Genomic DNA, 24,270 nt, shown 5'->3' on the forward strand with positions numbered 1-24,270 from the left:
CTGAAGAATAAACACTTGTATACTTTCTAAAATTCTTACTTAACACTTACCATTCAAACTATTCAGATGCCTGCTGTTCTCTTCTGGGTCATGAATCCTAACCTCAAGAATAAGTGGCAGGATTGAGTTCCTGTAGCAAAGACTGGATGGCATGTTATTTCTTCAAGTGACCACTCTCATGTAAGCTCTTTTTGGTTTTCTTGCAATTGTTAGTTCAAGACTACTTTCTGCCTCTCTAGATATGTTTATAGCCTCCATCTCTGTAATATCCAACTGCCAATCAGTTCTTCATGGCACACTTTGTGGAGAAGTATTATTATTCCCGTTATGCAGATAAAGAATTAACAGAAAGATCAGGAGGTTGCCAAGGAAGTTCACAAGATCACAGAATAATGTAATGGCTGAAGCTGGCAGGGACCTCTGGAGGCCATCATGTCCAACCCCTTGCTCAAGCAGGGACACACAGAGCAGGTTGCCCAGGACCATGTCCAGGTGGCTTTTGAAGATCTCTTAGGAGGGACAATCCATAACATCTCCGGGCAAACAGTGCCAGTGCTCGGTCACCCACACAGCACAGAATTGCTTCCTGGTGTTCAGGGGGAACCTCCTGTGTTCTAGCTTGTGCACGTTACCTCTTGTCCTCGCACTGAGCACCACTGAAAAGAGGCTGGCTCTTTCCTCTTTGCACCACCCCTTCAGGTATTTATAGACATTGAAGAGATGCCCCTGAGCCTCTTCTTCTCCAGGTTGAACAGTCTCAGCTCTCTCACCCTTACCTCACAGAAGAAGTGCTCCAATCCCTTCAGCATCTTTGTGGCCCTCAAGTGGATTCACAAAATCACAGAATCATCTAGGTTGGAAGAGACCTCCAAGATCACCTAGTCCAACCTCTGACCTAACACTAACAAGTCCTTCACTAAACCATATCACTAAGCTCTACATCTAAACATCTTTTAAAGACCTCCAGGGATGGTGACTCAACCACTTCCCTGGGCAGCCTATTCCAATGCCTAACAACACTTTCAGTAAAGAAGTTCTTCCTAATATCTAACCTAAACCTTCCCTGGCGCAACTTTAGCCCATTCCCCCTCATCCTGTCACCAGGCACATGGGAGAATAGACCAACCCCCACCTCCCTACAGCCTCCTTTAAGGTACCTGTAGAGTGCGATAAGGTCACCCCTGAGCCTCCTCTTCTCCAGGCTGAACAATCCCAGCTCCCTCAGCCGCTCCTCGTAAGACTTGTTCTCCAGACCCCTCACCAGCTTCGTTGCCCGTCCCTAGACTCGCTCGAGCACCTCCATGTCCTTCTTGTAGCGAGGAGCCCAAAACTGAACACAGTACTTGCGGTGCGGCCTCACCAGAGCCAAGTACAGGGGGACAATCACTCCCCTCGCCCTGCTGGCCACACTGTGTCTTATGCAAGCCAGGATGCCATTGGCCTTCTTGGCCACCTGAGCACACTGCTGGCTCATATTCAGCTGACTATCAACCAATTCTCCCAGGTCCTTCTCTGCCAGGCAGCTTTCCAACCACTCATCTCCCAGCCTGTAGCACTGCTTGGGGTTGTTACGCCCCAGGTGCAAGACCCGGCACTTGGCCTTGTTGAACTTCATACAGTTGGCCTCAGCCCATCAGTCCAGCCTATCCAGATCCTCCTGCAGAGCCTTCCTACCCTCAAGCAGATTGACACATGCACCTAACTTGGTGTCGTCTGCAAACTTACTGAGGGTGCACTCGATCCCCTCATCCAGATCATCGACAAAGATATTGAAGAGGACTGGCCCCAGTACTGAGCCCTGGGGGATGCCACTAGTGACCGGCCTCCAGCTGGATTTAACTCCATTTCCAGTATGTCCATGTCTCCTTTGTACTGGGGAGCCCAGAACTAGACACAATACTCAAGGTATAGCCTGAGGTTAAAAAGCTGGTACTATAAATTTGACTCACAGTGAGCCTCATTCGACACTGCTAAATGCTTTAGTGTTTAATCCAGCCCTATTGTGTTACATGCTGAATAATAATAAAAAAAATTAAAAAAAGGAAGTTAAAACAAACAAACATACAAACACACAAACAAATCCAGTGACCAGTATGATGGTGGTAAGAAGTCTGGTATCACGGTAATCTGTGTTTTTGTTTGTTTGTTTGTTTGTTTAGTTGCTAAAGTAGTATCTAAAGAGAAACAGTAGTATCTAGAGAAACAAAAGTAGCCAGAGGGAAAAAAAGAAAGAAGAAAGTGAAGGGTTGCAGAGGAAATGGTTGAACATTGAGATTTCATTGTGAGACTCCCGTTGCTGCAAATTCTAGTCTAAACACCCACAGAGACTTTCTGGACTCACACTGCTAATGGCCTGGCCAAAGCATACTTCCTGCAGTAGCATCCAGGCTTGGCCTGAGAACAAAAAGGCAAGGGAAGTCCACCCTACTCCTTCGATTAGGAAAGGAGGAACACACAGAGGGCGAGCAGGGGGAGGCAGAAGAATTGTCCATTTACAGTGGAGGGGCAGCCGATAGCACATTACGAGTCAGCTTGCCAACTGATGAGATGTGCTGCTGGTCCCTGACCAGGCTGAGGCTACTTCTGCACCTGCCCCCTTGGCTGGTTGTGCTGGCTCCCAACAGGCACTTCTCTTTTGAAACCATTCCTGGGACTTCACCCATTCTTCTCAGGATCTTTTCTGATCCTAAACATTCAAAAAGCCACTTTAATATATATAGTGTGTCTGACTCATTCTGGTCCCTCAGAGCAGCACGGCAGCGGCTCACCCAACGCTGCGAGCCCCCCACTCTTTGCCTCCCTCCCTCCCTCCCTCCCTCCTCCTCCTCCCCGCGGCCCCAGCCCGCGCTCCTCCCTCAGCCGCCCCAGCGCGGGACGGACGAGACAAGATGGCGGCGGGCGCGGCGGGGAGGTAAGGGCTGGCAGCAGCTGGGCACGAGTCCGAGGGGCTGAGGGGCGGCTGGCTCCGTCAGGCAGCGGCGGGAGCTGCCCTCCCTGCGCCGCAGGCCTCCCTCACAAGTGTGGCTTCCCTAATGGTGTTTTTATTTATTTATTTATTTATTTATTTTATTTATTTATTTATTCCTGCTTTAACCAAGGAGCTTGAGAGGTAGCAGCAGAAGAAACGGGTGATGCTCTGCTGCGTTGTAGCGCTGTATCCAGGTTAATTAATTTCTTCTAGCTGTGCCACAGAAACCAGCACACGTGTATGCGGAAGAACAGAGGTACTGCCAGGTTAAAATAAAATTCGGATGAAAGGCAACTGGCTGGAGAATTTGGTCAAAAAGATAAGAAGCATTTATACAAAGTCCATATAAAAACAACATCAGTTGTTATGCAAATGTTATCTTAAACGCCGTGTGTTCAGAAAGCTGTTTTTGACATCTCTTCCTGCTGTTGTGGCTTTGTTATCTACAAGCTGAAAGCCCGTGCCAAGTACATTTTATACAAATGGTTGCAGCAGCAAAGGGTCCATTCTTGCTGGAACAGAAACTCGAGTTTCATCTGTGATATGACTTAGAAAAGTATTTCAAATGCTTACAGTACTTAAGAGCCCCTTCTGGTTTAATCCAGTGGTTTTCATGCAGTGATAAATGTGCTTTGTGTTTTTACTTGACTGATAGGGTGTTCAGCACTGAAGAGATGAACATATCTACCCCCTCTTAGTCTATTTTAGATTTTACAATACGTTTGGTAAGTTGGTGCTTTGCAAAATTCCCTACTAGGACTATAGAAAATTGTTTGTATAAACTGATTATTGTAATGTTGTCAACAGTTTTAAGATGATACACACTGTCAATATTACTTTATGTATACACAGTAAATAATGAAACTTTTGACTTGGGGTGTGCAGAGAAGTAATTTTGTCTAAGTGATGAATATAAAGATTACACAATCTGCGTAAGTTAGAAAAGTCAACAAGATGATTGGAGGATTGAGAAGGTAAGACAGTTAGACTTCATGCTGTATCTTACTGGTTATAGCCTCCAAAATTATAATAGTGCAATGGCAGCTCATGCTCTCCTCCTGACATGAGGGAAAGCAGTACTGCATTTGCACATAAAATTTGCATACCACTGAGGGCTTCCACCTTCCATTTTTCTTAAGCTTACTAAGGGGTGACAAGTAGGGGAGGAAGAGCCTTACTTAGCTCAATGAAAGTCTTCTCAATAAAGCTACACAACTGCTTGATGAGGATTAGTCATACCTTATTTCCAGTTGTTTTGTTGGCAGTGCTTTGTATTAATGGAACTGCTTTTTCTGTTTTCCCAGGCAGCACCAAGAGCTAATGGGATTTGTCATGCCAAGCTTCGACCCTTTATACGGAATTGTTAAAAGAGGAAGCTGCAGTACCAAAAGTAGACCGTGCTTGACTGCATGAGACTGTACCTCTCTCAGAGCAAATTAAATCTTACTTCACAAACTTTATGAGATACAAACTTTAAATCTTTAAAGTTAAATCTTTCAACATCTCATTTTTTTTTTTGCATGGCAACAATGAACCAGTGATTGAGTTCTTAGAGCTGTAACTTGAATAACTGGGGAGAACAAACGCTAAGGTTCCTAGTAAGATACATACAAAATGTGTTCTTATCCCTTCAAATTAATATTCGTAGTTTGATTTACTCTCAAGACCATAGAGGTCAATTTTAAAACAAACAAATTAACATCATCAATAAACAAAGTATACACAAACCCTTTGTTTTTGCAGGCTCTTGTTTCTTCCTAGTAGCATTAATCCCTTTTTAGATACTTGGTAAACTTAAAACTTACTGTACTGCTGTTTAATACAGATTTTTTTTTCTCAGCTAGAAAGAGGTATCCTTTGAAAACGTAAATGTTGTTAACAAAAAGGAATGTATTGGCAATGTAAGCCAGTAATTCATAACTAGCTAAAACTGTGAAGAGATAGCTGCTTACAAAGGCGAATTGTGAACTGATTTTAAGCAATAACACTACAGGCATTCAGGGTACTCGTAGCTGTATTACTAACTGTATGCTACTGAAGTAAAGAGTCCCTTACGTTTAAATTGTGTGCTTTAATGATTTAAACAGCACTGAATGAATATTTCATTTTATATTATGAGAGTCTAAGGATAGAGTAAGATAAATAGCTAGCAACCTGTCCTGGTTTTACCCCACAGTGCTTGACAGTTGCTTGCGTGATCCAGGAAGATCGTGAGACTATCAATTTTCCTTTACTTGGGCAACTATCAGAACTGTAATTTGACTAAAACTGGATTAAATTTTTCTCATTGTAGAAGAGTGCTCACCTCCAGCATATGCACAAGATAGTATCAAGATGCACACTGCTTAAATTTACAATAATTTATTGTGTTTAGGAACAGTGAATAAATACCAAGCTGTTAGCTTCAGTTTGGCAGTACTTTTCCAACCAAAATGTGTTTTTTTTTTTTTCTTTTTTTTTTTTTTTCTGGCAGAAACTCCATTGCCAGCAATGGATGCATCAGAACATGAAATTAATAAACAATACACACAGACAGCAGTTTTCTAAACATACCCCCTCTTTTAAAAGGCGTGATACAGATTTACTGAACAAGTCTCAAGCAAATTCTTCACAGAAGAAAATTTTGCTACAAGCTGTCCTCTCTTCAAACATTGTTTTCTTCACCAATGCTGGTAGTTTATTTCATGGAGTACATTATCTATTTTTAACAGTACTGATGGATCATTAAAAACAATTTTTGTTTTCTACTGAAGGTAAGCTGAGACATGACTGGTAGTGAAGTGTATGAATTTAAGAGTTGTGTACCTCTTGCTGAGCATTTCATGGCAATCATGAATAAACATACAAGAAAGGAAAAGGCAATACAATGTTCTGTTCTTTGGGGGTGTGGGGTGTTTGTTTCAGCTTGCTTTTAAACCGCTGTTCAAAAGTTACGGTTATCAAATTTAACAGGTGTTTTGGGTTTTCATGAACTTCTGTGTTAAAAACACAATTGAAGAAACTTCCTGCTCGTGATGAGAATCACATTCAAGTATTTGCAGTTGAATATCCCCTAGGTTTCTTTCATTTCCTATTAAAAATGTTTTTATAAAAGCGTGAAGACTACAGAAAACCAATTAACATACTAGAGTTAATCTAGCATAATTTTTTCCACAACTGTATTTTACATATCACCAAACCTCCGCTTTAGCAAAAGAAAAAAAAAGAATAAAAATAAATTCTCTTCCAACTATTTACACACAGGAATTACCCTGCTGTGGAACCACATTTTTTCACTCTGCAGTCCCTCTAACCCAAGGCGTAATCTTAGGTGTATCCTTTTGTGATTTAGGTTCTTGGAAGTTTTCAGCAAACCTTTCTCTTGCTTTATCCCAATTCTTTTTATTCTTGCTCTGGATGATCTGAACATCTTCAATTGAGGCTGGTCTGCTTGTACCCAAACCTGCATTCAGCTTATGTAACTGAAGGTGGATCTGTCAAATACATGAAATATTACTGTAATTGCAGGTTAGGTATTCTAAATAATTAATATTTTATAATACTATTCCCCCTCTCCCCTAAGCACTTCTGTTTAAAGCTCTTCTATACCTACATCATACACAAACATTTAAAGTTTTGCCAAGGTTTTAAATTGGCATCTATAATCCAAAGATCTGTGACTTGCCAGTTTTTCCTTTCTCATGGCTCATCATGAAGTTTGAATTTTGTGCTACAGCTGTCTTGGTTAAAGTGAAGGATTACATCATATGCCCATCTTGAATTCACACCACTTAAATTAATTTCTTCCGACAGACTTTGTATACAAACACAAAATTATTAATCCAATGTCTCTTTTACCTTGTTCAGTTTCTTAACAACCACCTTACTGTCATTTTCCACTGATGTGATTAAATCATAGTAAAATTTCAGAATACTTCACTGATAAAAGTAAAATTGATTTGTGATCAGTCCTATTGAGATTATTCCCTCCCACACTGAACTTTGAAATGTTTCCAGTGAATCATGGCTTATCATTGGCATTTTCAAATGCAAATGCACTTTCATTTCTTTGTCCTCCAAGTGAAAACCAGACAGACTTACCGGGTCCTTCATGCCACCACCATCCTTGCCCAGGCCTTCCCCTTTTTTCCATCCCATCTTCTCCAACATTTTGTGTCCTTTGTTGCTGTCACTGATTTCACTTAAAGAAATTTTAAGATAATTAATAAGCAAGAGTTAATACAAAGCAAATGCTAATCAAATATTCAAGGACAAAAACGTGCATGCATACGCAACTGTGGAAACCAAGATCCAACTACTGTGTTGTTCCTACTTCTAAGAGCTACCTCAAAGGCCCTAGTGCAAACTTTTTCAAGTTCTTGAATATTGCATTCAGTGTTGGGCCCCTTACTACATGAAGGATATTGAGTTGCTGAAGTGTGTGCAGAGGAAACCAATGAAGCTAGTGAAGGAATTGGGGTTGTTTAGTCTGGAGAAAAGGATGCTGAGGGGACAACTCATTGCTCTCTACAACTACCTGAAAGGATGTTGCATAGGAGTGTACTGGTCTCTTTTTTTTTTCAGGTGACACATGATAGGACATGAGGAAATGGTCTCAAGTTGCACCAGGGGAGGTTTAGATTGGACCTTTGGAAGAATTTCTTTGCAGAGAGGGTGGTCAAGCATTGGAACAGACTGCTCAGGGAAGTGGTGGAGTCCCCTTCCCTGAAGGTATTTAAGTGATGTGCAGACATGGCACTAAGGAACATGGTTTAGTGAAAGGTCTTGGGTAGGTCAGGCTGATGGCTGGATTTGATCGTGTAGGTCTTTCCCAATCCTGATGACTCTGTGATTCTACATTTATTTTCCCATAAATATCTTTGGTTACCAAAGCTATCCTAAGACTCTGGTCAACACCAACTTCCTTAGAACTCCCTCTGAACTACTTGCTGACTTTTAGGAGTTAAAAGATACAGCGTAGGTGAGTGCGAATCAACTGCACTAATGAAAAGGCAGTATCACTACCTCACCACTAAAGCATTCCAACACACATTAGAATCTCATGTCATTGTCTCACATTTCCTTTTACTAACTTATAAGCACCTACAAGGTCATGTTTCAAACAAACAAAAAAACAACTAAAGAAGCAAAGGAATAATTCAAGAGGAAGTTTAAAGTAAGTGTCATTTAAGAGTGTACACGCACACCCTATGATAGGCTGGATATTGACAGTTGAGAAAAATGATGTGGGTGAAAAATTTTTTACTATTGCTGGGAGTGGACAGAAAAAAATAGAAACAGGCTGTTGAAAGTGTCAATAGTACATCTAGTCAGTTCCATGATTTTCTAAGTCGGCAAGAAAAGTGATCTAAACATCCTACTGCAAAGATAAATTCTGTATGGAAGGTGAGGAGAAAAAAATATCATATGAACTGGGAAGTGAGAACAATTACTTTGTAGTTCTCCTAACACACTGTATACAGATAATTAGTAATCTAACAAAATGTATCCCAGTAACTAACTGATACTTAACTGTATCACTGTTTTGTAAGATTCCATAGAGGACACAGAGGACTTTTTTCCCCCCAAACACTTACATATGGACAGAAGCTGGAGTATCATCTCTCTGGAAAGTTCCTTCACTGCCAATGGTCTCTCTGCGTTTTCCTGCTCTGTCTTTGTACTTTGGGTTGTTCACTGCTTTGTTGTCTTCATACTCTGTGTTCTTTACAAACAGATTAAATTCCATCAAGACAGATGGTTTTTAAATTCTTTATTCTGCCTCCAAAAGTAAAGCAGCTTAATCCTACTTCATTCCTATATTAAGTCTTACTATTAATTTTTACTCTTGTAACCGAAAACCTATAGTTCTCTTTCAAAAGTAAATAATTTCATGGAGTCTGTAAAATAGCAGATTCTCTTGAATCTTCTTTTTGTACTAAGAACCAATTCCTCCATGTTAAGCACAAAACCATGTGGACAAACCACTGGAAATACCATGTGACTGACTTTTTGTTACAACACATAACCTGTTTCTCAAGAACTTGCTCTTCAGAATAGATTAAAGTTCTACTTGTGTAGATTCCATATTGATGTTATTTCAGCAAGTGAAGAATTCAAGTGAAATGATGGTGTCCTGTTTTCTACATGAACACTTACTACAAATGCTAGATGCAACTCCATAGTTAGAATAATCTCTAATATTGTCGTATATTCATGTTGGCATTTTTATACCACAAAGCAGACTTTAACAAAAAACTTAAAGTTTTTCTCTCTCCCTTTCATCATTTTCTCAGTTGCTCATTATTTTTCCTTTTCTAAATAAAAGAGTGCACTGCAATTCAGTACAAACCTAACTTTCAGAAGTAAGGATAGCAATGACTTAAGAAGTGTTAACCTTGACAGTATGAGGAATCTTGTACACATTAGAACTGATTATCTTTTTCGAAAATTCTAACAGAACTTCCATGCCCTGTTATCATCTGTCTCCTTAGAAATTTGGAAAGATTTACTGTACAAACGACAAGCTTGAGTTAAACCACCACTCAAGACTCTAAAAGCTTCCCTTTTTCAGACATTAATGGCTTAAAACAGGAATCACAGAGCAGATGTAGACCTTCAAACTCTTAATTTCTACAGTGAACTCACCTGTAAGCCATATTTTACCCGTATTTGTTTTAATGCTTTTCTTCTGACTAACTCTCTCTCTTCTTTGCTAAGTGCTGGGCAAACTAAAAGGAAGAACGCAAGATTGAATTTCTAAGTAATAATGTAATTTTTTTTTCAAAACATAAAATAATTTTGTTCTAACATTTTTATACATAGACATACATACCAAGAAGAAAATGCAGGACCATGTATTGTAAAACTGTCGTCAGTTGAGAAGAAAATCATAAGAAAACTATCTGAAGTGATTATGAAATTTATAAAGTAAGGACCAATAATAAAAAAAACATATCCAGTGATAACATGACTAACCAGAGGACTCCTTTTTCCTATCCAGGCGAAGATGTGCTCTGACTTGACCTGGTTCACATCCATCACAAGTATCACTGCCAGGATGTATATGAAAAGAAAGTACTGTTTCACCAATCTTCACTTCATCACCATGCTCCAAGATGTAGGGATCACATTTCGTTTTCGGCTATAGCAAAAGAAAGTTTGGCAGCCATGGTTATTAGCTCCTAAAGCAGCACACCAAATCTATTTTGTGAATGCTGCTCATAATCTAATGATTCAGCTTGGTCTTTCAAATGCAGACAAATATTTAAACTATGGGAGGTATTTCACTCTAGCAACTGTTAACTGTAGTGGATTTTTCCTAATTCCTTATATAACACAAACATGAAATATTACAAGTGGCCCTGAAAACTGAAGGGAATCAAGGAAGGAATTACTGTATGAAAAAAGCCATACAATGACATTGCTAGTGATTTGCCATACCATATTTTAAAATGACTACAGTTTTCTGCAACACTACAGCAAATACTTACCTGAAGAATCTGATTTCCATTAACGACTGTCCCATTCTGACTGCCTTGATCCACAAGAACATAATTTTGCAAATCGTGGTCAAAATATACTTCTGCATGGAACTGATAAAGAGAAGACTAAGTGAAATATTCTCATTAAGCATGTACTTCACAATTTACATGCTGTTTTAAAGTAAGATTTCAGAATATATTTTGGGGACTTAACCGAATGGGTTCGGTTAATAGAATATTCCATGCTTTATGATTTTATATATTTGAAATGTAAATGAATGGGCAGCAACAGCATGAGATAAGGCGTACCATTAAAAATACAACTATTTTTACCATAAACTGATCCAACACTGAGAAAGTGTATGTACTTTCAATATAGAAAGTATACTTTATTTAAAGGATTGCAAGATCTAGTAATAAAGCATTTTTAGCTGTTCTTATAAATACATGATATTTTTTCCTTGTAAGGTATGTTATAGCAATCTCAATTTTCCCCTTTCTGGAAGGCATCAAAAAAGATACTTAAAGAAATGCAATTAATAAAAAATCTGAACCTCTACAGCTTCAGGTTACTTGGTCTTTCATATCTGAAATAGCTTAAAGTGCCATGTTTTTGTAAATTTCATGTAATTCACTTTCACTTGCACCTTAATGCCCAGGACACAATCACTATCCATTATTTAATGTTCTTTATATCTGCTTTGATTTTGATAATAACAAATCAATTTTTTTAATCTATTGGAACTCCATATAGGTAATGGTCCCAAGTCCACACAGAACAGAGAAAACAAATCCATAGTCTTGGAAAGATAGCAGCCAATTTACAAACACATACATTACTTCCAAAAATGGCCAGTAAGCAAACTAAACTATCAACTTCTGCAACCAAGATTCCCAATAAAAAACAAATCTAAAAAAGTGAGTTTTGAATTTGACAAGCAAAGATCTTTTTTGTTATAGTAGTGAAAAAAACACAACAATCATCATGGGAAGAAAGTGCTCATTTGAAACCAAATACCTTCTTGTCTTTAAGCAAGAACTGTCTACAAAAAAAACAGTATTTTGTAGACTGGATAGCATAAATTTACAATGGGAACATTCCTGTAATGGTAGAAAGATTGACTGGGTCATTTGCTAATGCTTTTAATCCTACCTCTGTTTTACTGAGCAGGATGAACCCAAATTTATTCTAAAGATGCTAAATCTGGAAACCTGCAGGGTGCTATTTCTTTAAATCTCACTTTACCCTTAAAATAAGCGAAAGACAAAGTGATCCACAGCTATCAGTTATAAGTTTCAAGATAAATAAACTGGTAGTAACTTTTTGTTTCTAGATATATGTGATTTATCTTCATGCCTTTGCTTCCTTATCTGCAAAGTGAAATAATTTATGTAGACGATCAGTTATTTCAATGAAACATATTTAAAAGCAACTCGGGTACCCATGAAGTACTGGTAGATATTGTTAGCCATACAAAGAAGCACAATAAATGATACCATTGCAGAAAAATAAAAAAACCTTTTGCTGCTTTATAACACCAACTTCAAATACATGCCTGAAAATAACATTAACAGCAGGAAAAAAATGTGTCTAGAAATTGTTCAGTGTAAAATATGTTACACAGCTGATTAATCAGAGCTATCATCTGGAACAGACACAGTAAAGCTTATTTCACATACTTGCATTTGCAGATGCTTTTATCACCTTTTTTTGTTTAGATGACATCTCTGTCAATTTACATTTTCTTCAATTTAGAGTGCTGTATTTATGATCTATGTCGAAGTAGTTAGGAAAACTGAGCATATAATTTATCTTTAATCTCTCTTAACTACAAAAAAAAATTCCATCTGTCACTAAAATGTTTTTATATTTTTGAACTCTCTATACATAACTTCCACATGCATACAACAAACTTATAGAAAAATAAAACAACCTGTTGTTCTAAGCTCGGCTATAAGGACTGGATTTTTTTTAATGACAAAGTTCTAACTAGTTGATATCGATATTTTACAATACAATTGATACCTAACACAACCATTCATTTCCCTCAAGTTCAATAACTAAGAAATTCAAGATCGTAATTATTTACTGTGGATTGAACCATGGACTATTAAAACTCCAATTAAAAAAAAAAATTTAGCTTTTCTAGACTTAGAAATCACACTGTGTTTACATTATATTTCAATACAGTAAAATACTGTATGCTTTCTTTTTTCTAACTTTGAAGAAGTGGCTAAATGCACATCTCATTCTGAATGTTCATTAAAAAAAATTAACATTCGGCAAAATTTAAAGCTATGAAATCTAAAGCTTTATCCATACAAAGATCTATCTCCCTTGTAGCAAACAGAAATAAGAATTACCTTACTGACTCCAACTTCAGGAATCTGAAGTGTGTGTCCAACATCTTTTTCTCTGAAAAGGCAAGTTGATACATAAATCATGAGAAAGTAGAAATAGTTTTAATAATGGCTTTCAAAACATGTATTTCAGCTGAGCCACAATACTGTGTTTCCCTTCTGCAGTATCTTGGACCTTTACAGTAGATACAGAAGTACTATGTTACAATATACACAATGTGGAGACTTGCCTCATATGCTTTCATCCTATAAATTAGGCAGTGAACATACAGTAAAGCTGTACTTTGAAATTTTTATATATAAACCTCGTATTTCTATCTGAACTTTTAATCTTGTCCAAGGGCTGTAAATAACAGTCTGAACTCTGCATCCTTCAAGCACTTCAGTGCGTCTTGGCATCAGTCTTCAAGGCTGAGATTGAGTTCTTGGTAGCATTAAGTAGGTAATACAAGCAATGAAGGAGTAATCGATACATATTTACTATCAAAAATACTGCAGTAGGAGGGAAGAGGAATGAATTTATGTATTAGTTCTTCCACTAGGGGATGAAGAAGCAATGCAGCTATTATAGGACCTACATGCAAATTACAAGGAGAATTTTTAACAGCTAAACTTCACATAAATGTACCTGAAACACTCCAGCTGTAAGAACAAATCAAAACACATATCAGCATCAGTTAAAAGCAGCTGAAGAGGGGTGGAGATTTCGGTAAGAAAGCATTCATTTATCATCCACAAAGAACAAACCAGAATTTTATTTTATTTTTAATATCAGAACTGAAAGAATGCATATAGGGTAGCAAAAATCCTAACTTATTATTTCGAAGTGGTGAATCAACCTTACTGGAATTTGCATGAGAAGCCCAGTATATACTTTCTGGTGATACTGAATTTCCAAATGAGTTATCTTAGTTGCCCAGAAAAAAAAAGTACTTTCTTGACTTCCAATTATTACGCTGCCAGTAGGATTTAGACAAAGGATCAAGTTGTCAATAAAAAAGAATCATGAGCACTGAGCTATATTAAATACGTATGCTGTTATCACAGCAAACACAACATTATGTGATGTGACTGAAGTCTCTTACTGTCAGTCAACCAAAGTCAGAAAATCTCGCAATTGCTGCAGGCTAGGGGGACTAGCATGAACAGTAGGGACGAACAATCTTGCGTGGCTTATGCTACTTTCAAAGCCAGGTATAGTTTCAGATATAGGTAACAAATTCCATTCAGTTTTACCTTCCAATTGTAGCAGGTTTCACAGCTGTGATAATATAAAGTGATCCAGTCTGCAGAACTGGTGATCTTATTACAATGACTCTGATACAAGGAGGCCAAATCCTTTCTTCATCTATTAAAAAAAAAAAAGAAAGAAAAGAAAAAAAAGTTACTAACAGCAAGTTACAGTTTTACTCCTATATTCCATATTTTTCAAATAACTGATACACATTCTGCAATTATCTAGCTGAATCATATGCAACATTCAGAAAAAGAAATATAAACACATCTGAGAGAAAACTTTGATGAAACTATCAATCAAAAAATATTTTATTAATTCCCATTGCTTACACGTACACAGCTGGTTCTTTACAGAAATAAAATATAAATAAATTCATAGAATTTACTAACATTGCATACAGATGTATATATATTCTCTTTTGCCTTGGTATCTGTTAATATTCCAACAGCTGTATGAATTCTGGTCTTGAATGTCCATTTGCATCAACAGTCTCCAACAGTTTCAGGTAGGAATACATGGGCAAGATGGGAAGACACTTGCTCAAAAGGTAGGAGGACAGAAACTGTCTCCAGTTTTTATTATTCTGGCATTACTGGGGAGTTTATATGCTTGCTAGCATCAGGCATTCAGGCATTTCAACTGGCATTAACTGATCAGAATCAGGGTAGCTGAGTAAGTGAAAGAACGAAAGCAGAAGAAACAAACTGACTGTTTAATTGTGAGCACGGTCCAGGCTGCAGTACAGACTTCTAACTTCTATAGTTTGTATTTCATTTTGTGATTTAGGATATCCTTTGCAGGTACATTGCACCAGTTGTTTTGTTTGCATTAACTTTTTCACCATTTTTTTTTTCAAGAGACTATTAAATTCTTGAGGAGGTCTCAAGAACCTAAGATAAGGCTTTCTTGGATACAAAAGAGCATATATGTTTCCTCTCTATCCCAATTTCTTACATGTTGCACTGGAATAAATACAACATACGATTTCAAATCCTACTGAGTAATCCTTTTCACCACAATGGATTTAATCGTACACTGAATTATACATGATTGTTTATGAACAGCATCAGGAAAAGAATTTAGTTATGGGACATGGTAGCACAGACTGATGGCCTGACTTGATCTTGAAGGTCTTTTCCAACCTACATAATTCCATGAAATACTATATATTAATTGAAGAGCTAGTAAACAGAATTTCTGTGAGCTTTGTACTAGAATCTTTATTTTAAGCAAGACTTTCTCTCCTGACACTTTCCTAATGTAAAAACATTTATTCTACCACTAAGGTTTCCACAAGCCCAGAAAATTATACCCTCAACAGTTTTTACAGAAACATCACTACTTAGTTCCAACTACAGGGCAAGTGAAAAGAAACATACAAGTAACATACAGCACTTTTAAACTCAAGTATCTCAAGTAAGATGTTTTTATTTATTTTTTTAATTACCCAAACTGTTCTGTATTTTTTTCTTAATGGGTTCTTGGAAAAATACATTAATATACATAAAAGGTACAATAATTCACCTTCATTTTCTGAGTCTTCTGAATCACTGGTTTCTTCACTTGTTACTTCATCTTCACTGCTGTAGACTTCATGTTCAGTATCTGTAATTTCACCTTCTTCTGGCTCACTTTCTGTGTCTACTATTTTACTGTCATCTGTGTATGCTGCAGTATCTGGTGTACTTTTGCGTGAATGTGAATTTATACCGTCTGTGGAAAACGATTCTTTGGCTGTTAGACTGGTTCGTATTTTTGTGTCCATTTTAGTCTTCTTTCTTGCATTAGGAGACTCTTCTTCTTCAGTAGAACTTACTTGCTCAGTAGTGGAAAAACAGTTCAGACTGTTAGATGATTTCTGCTCTTCTGCGTCCAAATCCTGGAGAGGAGTTACAGAAACCACAATTGAGGAAAGTTATATTCTTTACAGATCAAGTTATTCTAAAATATACCATAAGCTTGGAATTAAATTCTTCACTAGGAATTAATTTACAACTATTAAGAAATGCTTACAGTTCCAGAGTTTTCTGCATGCAGTCAACATTTCAGTAGAAAAATTTTCACATTCTATTAGATATGACTGAGATAATTTCCTACTTGGGAAGGTGTGACTACACTTGTCTTCTAACCTTCAATTACTCTTTGCACTTTTCTCTCAAAACATTAAAATTCTTGTCCTTACTTTCAGACTTATAAAACACCATCTTGAGTATTTTCCAGTTTTGCTTTCATGACTCTTCTCCCTCTCTTACAAAATTCTTGCCACTTGTTTTAAAGTTCTTTAATTCATCTTCATCACATCTTCCCACTGTTTCTGTCTTCTTGTTTTATTCCAGAATGGTCCCAAGTATCTGGAATTCCCACCCATGCTTGCCTAATGACCTGCTCTTCTTCCTTTCAAAACTGAAGCTTTAACAAAGGCTTTCATCAAGATACTGTAGAGAACTTGTAAGAGAGCTTTAATTTATGCTGTGTGGAAGAGATTCTACTGAAAATCCATTTTCTACCGCAACAAATTTCTCCATTGCATATCATATAAAACAGGTTATTGCAGGTTTTTCCACTGTCACTTGATTTCACAAGCAGAAAACAGACCATCAACATTTTTTGAACTGAAAAGTCTCTAAAATGTTACATCAATTTTGCCAGAGTACCTTGAAAAATGTAATTCTGAATGTAGTAACCCTGATGACCAACTTAAAAAAGATAGAATGAAAACAAATGGCTTTAAAAGAGAAATGACAAACATATCAGATTTTATTGGTGAATTTGCCTTTTCAGATTCAGAATAGATGCATTACATCGCCTTAAAGAATATCAAAATTTTCAATACAGTGGGTAAAGTAAATTTTTTTACTTCTTTTCAGGAAGTTTTTGCACAGAGCATTTTACATTTCAAAGTATACAAACTAATGCGAATGCTAATACCATGGAAATTAAAGCACTTTCACTTTACCATGAGAAAATGTAAATTTGACCAAAATTGTAAAAACTCATCAGTGGCACAATTGTAAGAAAAACACAAGAATTCCCCTCTGCTCAGTGGTCAAGCTATTGGATAGGACTTTAGAGAGCACTGTTGAGACACTTTCAGTAAGACAGCAGATTCTTAGGAATAATCAACAAGTATTATATGACCTCATGTTTTACCTGAATGATTACAAGCTCACACTTGCTCTCCTCCCTGTATCCTGTAAGTACAGTATCTAGAAAGGAACGGGATTGCAAAGCTGCTGCCTATGCTATTTATTTTCAGTGATGTAGTAATCCAGCCAAAAATAAGATTTGCACAGTTCATACACGTCACTCATTTGTTTATGGGCTTTTACAGTCAGGCTATATATAACCTGTTGATAGGGCTTTAAATGAGGATCGATGAGGGAGAGGGATACCGTTAGGTACACTGAGCTTAAGCCAAGGGATGGTACTGCACCGTCCGAGGGTGGCAAGGCTAATGGGAACACATATGCTGCTCCAGGGAGTGCTGCAGGCTCAGAAGTACATCTGAAATGCTTGTATATCAGTTTACGCAGTAGGAGGAACAAAATACGAACTCTAAGCTTCGTTCCTTTCCCATAGCTGTTTTCACTGCTTAATGAGACTTGGTGGGACGAGCCTCCCGACTGATAGTCAGGGCAGACGAGGTGTTGCACTGCATGTAATGGAGAGACTAGACTGTACAACCCTTGTTGTTAGGGACAATGTGGTAAAGAGCTTCTGGGTAAGGATTAAAGGGACAGATAAAATAGGTAAGTCAGATGTCCACCATCAACTGCTCACCCAGGACAATGGAAAGGATGGCAAATTCTATAGGAAATTACAGGAAATCTTAGGATCAGTTGCCCTTGCGGGAAATTCTAACTTCCCAGACATAAACTAGAAATATCATAAAAGCATGTCGAAGATAACTTTCTGTAACAAGTACTGTGTGAGCCAGCTAAGAAAGGTGCCTCCCAGACCTGTCCCTTGAGAACTGGGAAGGCCCTGTGGGAGAGGTGATGGTAGGTGGCTGTCTTGGCCACACAGATCATGAAATAGCTGAGTTCAAAATTTTTGGTGTAAGGAGAAAAAAGGCTAGCAGAATGGCCATCCTGGACTTTAAGAGAGCAGACTTTAAGCTTTTCAGAGAGTTAGTTAGCAGTGTCCCCTGGAAATGTGCTCCAGAGGGTTCAGGATTTCACAAAACCTAGTCACTTTTCAAGAAACACTTTTTAAGAGCTTAGGAGCAGGAATACCATTGTGCTGAAATACCATAGAAAACCATCCGGGCTGAACAGGGAATATCTCCTGAAATTAGGGCAGAAAATCCATGGCTACTAGAAGCCAAGTCTGGCTTCACAGGGAGAGTACGGAGCTGCAGTTTGCATTCACAGGGAGAAAACAAGAAAAGTCAAAGCTCAACTTGAGTTGACAGTGGCCACTGTGGTGTCAGAAAACAAAAAATGCATTTTCAAGTATGTCAACAGCAAGAGGAAGACAAAGGAAAACATTGGACTGGTACTTGAAATGGATAACCTAACAAGTACAGATAAGGAAAACATGGAGGCATTTAATACCTTTCTTGCCTCAATATTTAATAGTACTGATAGATATGTGCTGCCTGGTTCTCAGACTTGAGGACCATAACTAGGAAAGCAGTGACTTGCTTTCAGTGGTCATGGAGATTGTAAAGGAACAGTTGTATCAGCTCAACGTTCATAAATTGTTGGGGCCTGACAGGATTCACCCCGAATTATGCTGAAGAAATTATGAGACATTATAGTGTAACCCCTCTCAACAATTTACCAAAGGTCATGGGAGTCTGGGGAGGTCCCTGCTGACTGGAAGCCAGCCAACAGTACACCCATCTACAGAAAGGGCATGAGAGAAGACCTGGGAAACTACAGATGTATTAGTCTAGCCTCAGTCCTTGCAAAAGTTATGGAGAAGCTTATCCTGGGGGATACTGAAAGGCAGTTAAAGAACAAAGCTATTATCAGGCACAGTGATAGTTCATCAAGGGAAAGTCCTGCCTTAGTAATCTGATCTCCTTCTGTGATAAGGTCACCCGCATACTGGATGAAGGGAAGGCAGCAGATGTAATCTTTCTGGATTTTAGTAAGGCCTTTGATACTGTCCTGCATGGCAGCCTTCTAAACAAATGGTCCAAAAGGCAAGATAAACAGGTTAACGCCCCACTGGGTGGCTCAATGATAGAGCTCAAAGTGTTGCAGTGAATGGGGTTACATCTGGCTGGCAGCCAGTTGCCAGCCATGTTCCCCAGGGCTCAATTCTAGGGCTAGCTGTGGTCAACATTTTTGTTAATGATCCAGATGCAGGAGTGAAATGCATCTTCAGCAAGTCTGCTGACATTCTCTGCAACCCTAAACATATTTCTTCCCATAATACCATGAGCTACAGAAATTTTAAGAATTCAGTCTGAAAACACAGAAACTATAAATAGGCTGCTCAAAGCACTTGACTGAAGCAAAGCAACAGATGACTGAAACACTGGAACCCAAGCATAACACTCCAAACACTCAGCTCTTGCTCTCTACTGAGTCCAGGGGACTCATTTTTGGTATCTCTTCAGATGTTCTACATTAGAAAATAGGAAGGTGCTGCTTCAAAGCCTGGCTACTAAAGTATAGACAATACTCTTTGTTGCGTGTTGAAAGCAGGAATTTTTAATAATGTGTAGAGATTGACAAAAGGCTATGTACATAACATACTCTCTGCCAATACAATCATTAAGCTTGTTCTCAGCAGTTTCAGTATTTTTTCCACTATTACTACAATCAGGTCTTAAGAAAGCAAATCAATAAACAGTTCTGCTATTAAATACAGACAGAAAAGTAATCTTCATATACTCATCCTTCTGCATAAACTATAATCTTACATGCCTCAAGCAAACAAGTCAAAAATGACTCAGTACATTTGCGGAAATTAAAAAAAAAGTCAGAGGTAATGACCTCATTTACCTATTTAATTAGGACACAAAGCACTCAAGTTATTACAAAAGCAAAGATAATTGTATTTGAGCTAACATAAATGATGTTAGAATTCATTTACTGCTATTCTGGGTCTACTATCTCTCCTGTTGAGATCAGCTACAATCAAGTTGGAAAAACACTGTTCACTGAAGTTAAGTGAAACACATGTGAATATCCACAAAATATAACCTGTTTAAACACTTAATTAGCAAGACGCAGATTCTTTTAACCTTGAAGTCTTGATGCCACAGGCAGCAATCTGCTTTGCTCTGCTGAAGTCAAGCACAAAAATGTATTTATGGGAAGGATTTACAGTAACAGACTCTTTTGCAAGTTCAGAACCTCAGAAGCAAAGAGTTTTGTTAGCAGCACAGGATGGAATTGAAGAATTTACTAATCTTTAAGTTTTCAATTACACTCCTGAAATACTCTAGCTATATATTTACAAATCCTTGTATGAAATTGAGGATTTTCAAATTGCGCTGCTAAAAGATACGGACTTTTAGTCTTTTAAAATTTTGCAAGTCTGTATTAAAACACACACCTTGATCAGGTCTAAACATTAAGGCTGGGGCTGCTGAATGTATTTGAGGGGGATCTTCTGCTGAGGAAATCCCTCTTCATTATACATGACTGCTAGTACTAACAGAACACAAGTAAATGAAAGCGCAACTGTGAAAACTGCAGTAAGTTGCCTCCATATAGCCATTCCTTAAAAAAATAGAACCAACAGTAAACAGAATATCCAGTATCATCTTTAATGACTTAAAAAAATACCAGCAATGAACTTAATTTCTCAGTGGCAGGATATTTAATGCTTCTTCCCAAACTAGTGACACAAAGTATGCAAGTTCATGCTTATTATAGTTACGGTTGTTACACCATGATCTCAGGCACGTATTTCTCTTTGTATGTTGCTTTGCCTAATATCTAAACAGTCTGTAGATGAATCCCAACAGTCTTAAGCTGGACAGACTGTCTCCAGGTGATTCCGCTTTTAGAAAGCTTGGTATCTACTGGGTATCACCATATGATCTCTCACTTTTCTCACTCACTACTCATGAGTAAAGTTGAGAGGTGGAATGAATCTGATCTGTAATAAAACTTTCTTAACTACAGGGTTGAACTGGTTCTTATTTTTGTATCCCTAACAAAGACAATGAATAGGTGCTAGAGAAATAGTTCAAGATCAGCACATCATTTTTATGCATTTCATGAGGACTGATCTTTTCAGAACTACAAATCATGTTCATATTGACAAGAATTGATGGTTTTGCTTTCTAAAGGATAGGTCACAAACCAACTCAGATGAAGATCTTCAGAAGTGCCTGCTTATATACATGAATAATTATAGTAACTGAAGTGTTTTGAGTAACAAATTCAAAATATTTTAGGCATTTAAATATACTTTTTGCTGTATTGTGACAGAGTGAGACAAACATTTGCTCTTTACAAACAACTTCATCTTTTTTCTGTATTATGCCTGAGTTATATGCACATGCATGCAACTCTTGAGCATGTCTACAAATTAGCACTTAAATTACTGTGTGTATAAACAGTTTTAAGAAATACACCATTTAATTGATTTGTTTTCCAAATCTGTTTACTTTACACAAAACATAAGCACAAACAATTTTCCACTTACATGTCATCTGTTGCTTCTTGGTTTTGCTGGAAGCTCAGTAGATGATTTAATGGAATCATGGATACTTAACACCCTAATAGAAAGGGCTGAACGTCAAGTCTTTATCACTGAATCTCCCAATTTGAAATACTACTGAAATCCAGTATATTACTAATAAAACATTTCCAAAAAGGTTAAAATAGTTCTCTTGCTCAGATGACCAAGCTTTCACTTACTAGCAACATTTCACAAGTACTCCAGTTACTGTCTTCTAGCTTCACTATACTAGTATTTTCAATACGAGAAAATAATTAAAAGCCATAAAATGAGTAAAGCTCTTCCTATATCATAAAAAAGTCAATTTATGCAGTGGTGGGGAGCTCTGAAACACAGGAAGCATGAACTTGCCTTACCTGAAGAATGTTTAGCATGATTAATCAAGACACCTCATGTTAATATAGTTATGCCAAACATGTATTTTCCCCCAAATATTCCAGAATGCCATCAAAGTTTTCTTCAGATGTTTTACTTAAACAGTGTTTCAAATATATATTACTTTTTTCCTTTCTAGATGAACAGATTTTGATGAAGCAGCTGCAAAAAATTTCTTTAGGAATATAAGATAATCTAGACATCAACTACTAGTTTCTTTTTCTTTAGTAAGTATATCAAGGTTAAAGGTAAACATCCACAGACTATTGTGTTTGGTATCTCTACTCTACCTTTACCAGAAGCTGCCAATCCAAAAGAAGATATCTTCAGATTAGCCATGGTTTCTGTCAACTGACGTACCTAAAGATGGGATGAATATCAGCAAAAAGTAAACTACACATGATAAAAAAATAAAAATCACTGCTTCAAGAGTTCTATGGGAAATACTACTTCAAAAGCCTCATCGCTTGTACAGAGTAGCTAGGATTCACCTATAATAGGATATAGTAGGAGTGACTTTTGAGTGCCACATTGAAGTGAAATCTATTGGACATAATTAACAGTGAACTGTAAAATGTCATAGTTGAGAGCCTTCTAACTGCACCTAAATTTTACTGTGTATCACTGACAGTCCCAATCCAGCAAGTAAAACTACATGATCACCACTGCACACAGTCAATTCTCCAACATTTATGAAAAAGCTGGAACTAGATATTGGACCAGGGATCACATTATTATTTATGCCACCTTGTGATTAATTTTTTTTTTTAAACAAAGTAAAAACATTTAAAGTGCTCCAAATTAACTTAAAGGTCCTTCTCTTGAAGGATGCAATTACGGTAATTCTTGCTCAATTTTTTGGCCTACCACTACATAAAGAAGAACTGAAGCTTTAGAATTCCAGACTATTCCACCAATCCTTCTTAAGAGAGCTGCATATGGGCTAATTCTACGTACTCTGAAATACAAATCCCGATTGTCTATTAAAAGCATGCATGTAGGCAGCATGCTTAGGTTCACAATTTGAAAGAAAACTATTTGTAATAAAGAAGTTTGGTGACTGGAAAGAAAGAATATTTACAGAAAGTTCTTACATAAATCAGGGGACTAACCTTCTGAGTTCATCTCCTTTTTTTGTGCTATTATAAGCACATTCTTTTTACCAGAAGTTCACTAGAATTATCTTGACTGGTAATTTGGCTTGTTAACATTAAAATGATTTTATTCTTTAGATTCTCAGATATATATTGTCTTTTCATGAACACCCTTCATGATATTTGTGGAGAATACTCATTACTTCTGTAGTGCTAAACATCCCATGTACTATTTCTAAATAGACTGTGTATATATAAAATAGCTGAGCACACCAAATTTCTCACAATGGCTACAAACTAAATTGCAACAAAAAAAACCTTCAGTCACCAGATACAGAAAGTTAACTGTTTGACCCAGTTACAGTTCTTTTTAAATTAAGAAACAGATTAATTTTCGATTAAATGGATTGGGTAAATCAAAACTCACAGTTTTTGTAAAAACTGTATAGCTACCAGTATTGTGTATATAGAAATATTTTCTGTGATAATCTACACATGCAGTTGCTAAATTCTTTTATTTCTTGGATACAGAAAACTTTTAACTAAGACTGAGTATCTACCAATACCTTGCTTATATTTAATCCCTTAGCTGAAAAAGAAAGCAAGCAAATTTAACAAGTGTTTGTGTACTTGAAATTCTATATCCACTGCTCAGTATCTTCTTCAGCCTCATATGCACATTCTTAGAAACCTTCTAATCTTGATAGGGGAATAATAATGTTCAGGTGGGTTGTGACATATTCCCAGAACTAGACTATGGTATTGCTTTATCACTTTTATTTATCATTAGCAGCTCCAGAGCAGGCAAAAAAAAAATAAAAAAAATCATTCTCCTACTTGTAATGGCTGTGGGGAAAAAAAAACTAGAGTAAAGCATACATTGGACAAAAAGCTTGATAATGTTCAGAGACACTTTTCCAGCTAGCACCACAATTTAAGATAGTAAGTAACCCACTGGGAAAAGCAATAACGAAATACTTAATCTTCAAAATAATTGTAGGAACTTTGCAAATTTAATCAGTACTCAGAGATAGCTTTTATTTTACTTTTTCAAGAGTGTAAGACGGAATGGAAAGTAAAGAAGGATGAGCATAAGCGTGGAAGAAAGAATTTCACCAT

At 37.2% G+C, this 24,270-nt stretch overlaps 1 protein-coding gene, 2 long non-coding RNA genes and 1 other non-coding gene across 10 annotated transcripts in view; 2 read left to right on the forward strand and 2 right to left on the reverse strand.

Moving 5' to 3' along the window:
• Positions 1 to 10,992, forward strand: LOC121061743. 6 transcript variants are annotated; one of them, XR_005815241.1, is made up of 5 exons: positions 2,835 to 2,911; positions 4,273 to 4,566; positions 5,442 to 5,721; positions 7,532 to 7,678; positions 9,951 to 10,992. It is a non-coding gene; the product is annotated as an uncharacterized LOC121061743 (long non-coding RNA). The 6 variants fall into 6 exon arrangements; XR_005815242.1 differs by having other exon boundaries at positions 2,831 to 2,911; positions 4,273 to 5,721; XR_005815243.1 differs by lacking the exons at positions 2,835 to 2,911; positions 7,532 to 7,678 and adding an exon at positions 1 to 17 and having other exon boundaries at positions 3,273 to 5,721.
• On the forward strand, positions 3,928 to 4,066 carry LOC121062405. The gene has a single exon (XR_005815541.1). It is a non-coding gene; the product is annotated as a small nucleolar RNA SNORA47 (small nucleolar RNA).
• The window catches only part of AGGF1 (angiogenic factor with G-patch and FHA domains 1), a 25,514-nt gene continuing 6,557 nt past the window's right edge, over positions 5,314 to 24,270 (reverse strand). The window contains exons 6-14 of one of the 2 annotated variants that reach the window (XM_040541056.1): positions 15,554 to 15,908; positions 14,029 to 14,140; positions 12,796 to 12,847; positions 10,441 to 10,542; positions 9,926 to 10,091; positions 9,596 to 9,678; positions 8,545 to 8,672; positions 7,049 to 7,148; positions 5,314 to 6,441 (exon numbers count right to left, since the gene is read on the reverse strand). In XM_040541056.1, coding sequence (XP_040396990.1) covers positions 6,241 to 6,441; positions 7,049 to 7,148; positions 8,545 to 8,672; positions 9,596 to 9,678; positions 9,926 to 10,091; positions 10,441 to 10,542; positions 12,796 to 12,847; positions 14,029 to 14,140; positions 15,554 to 15,908 — 1,299 coding nt within the window. In that variant the 3' untranslated portion in view covers positions 5,314 to 6,240. Of the gene's footprint in view, positions 6,442 to 7,048; positions 7,149 to 8,544; positions 8,673 to 9,595; positions 9,679 to 9,925; positions 10,092 to 10,440; positions 10,543 to 12,795; positions 12,848 to 14,028; positions 14,141 to 15,553; positions 15,909 to 22,347; positions 22,418 to 24,270 lie in introns of both variants that reach the window. The other variant, XM_040541058.1, reaches the window with a different exon arrangement.
• Positions 19,676 to 22,327, reverse strand: LOC121061744. Its single transcript, XR_005815245.1, has 2 exons — positions 21,647 to 22,327; positions 19,676 to 20,712 (listed from the first exon to the last, which is right to left on the reverse strand). It is a non-coding gene; the product is annotated as an uncharacterized LOC121061744 (long non-coding RNA).

Source organism: Cygnus olor, chromosome Z (assembly GCF_009769625.2).
Source record: "Cygnus olor isolate bCygOlo1 chromosome Z, bCygOlo1.pri.v2, whole genome shotgun sequence".
Lineage (NCBI taxonomy): Eukaryota > Metazoa > Chordata > Aves > Anseriformes > Anatidae > Cygnus > Cygnus olor.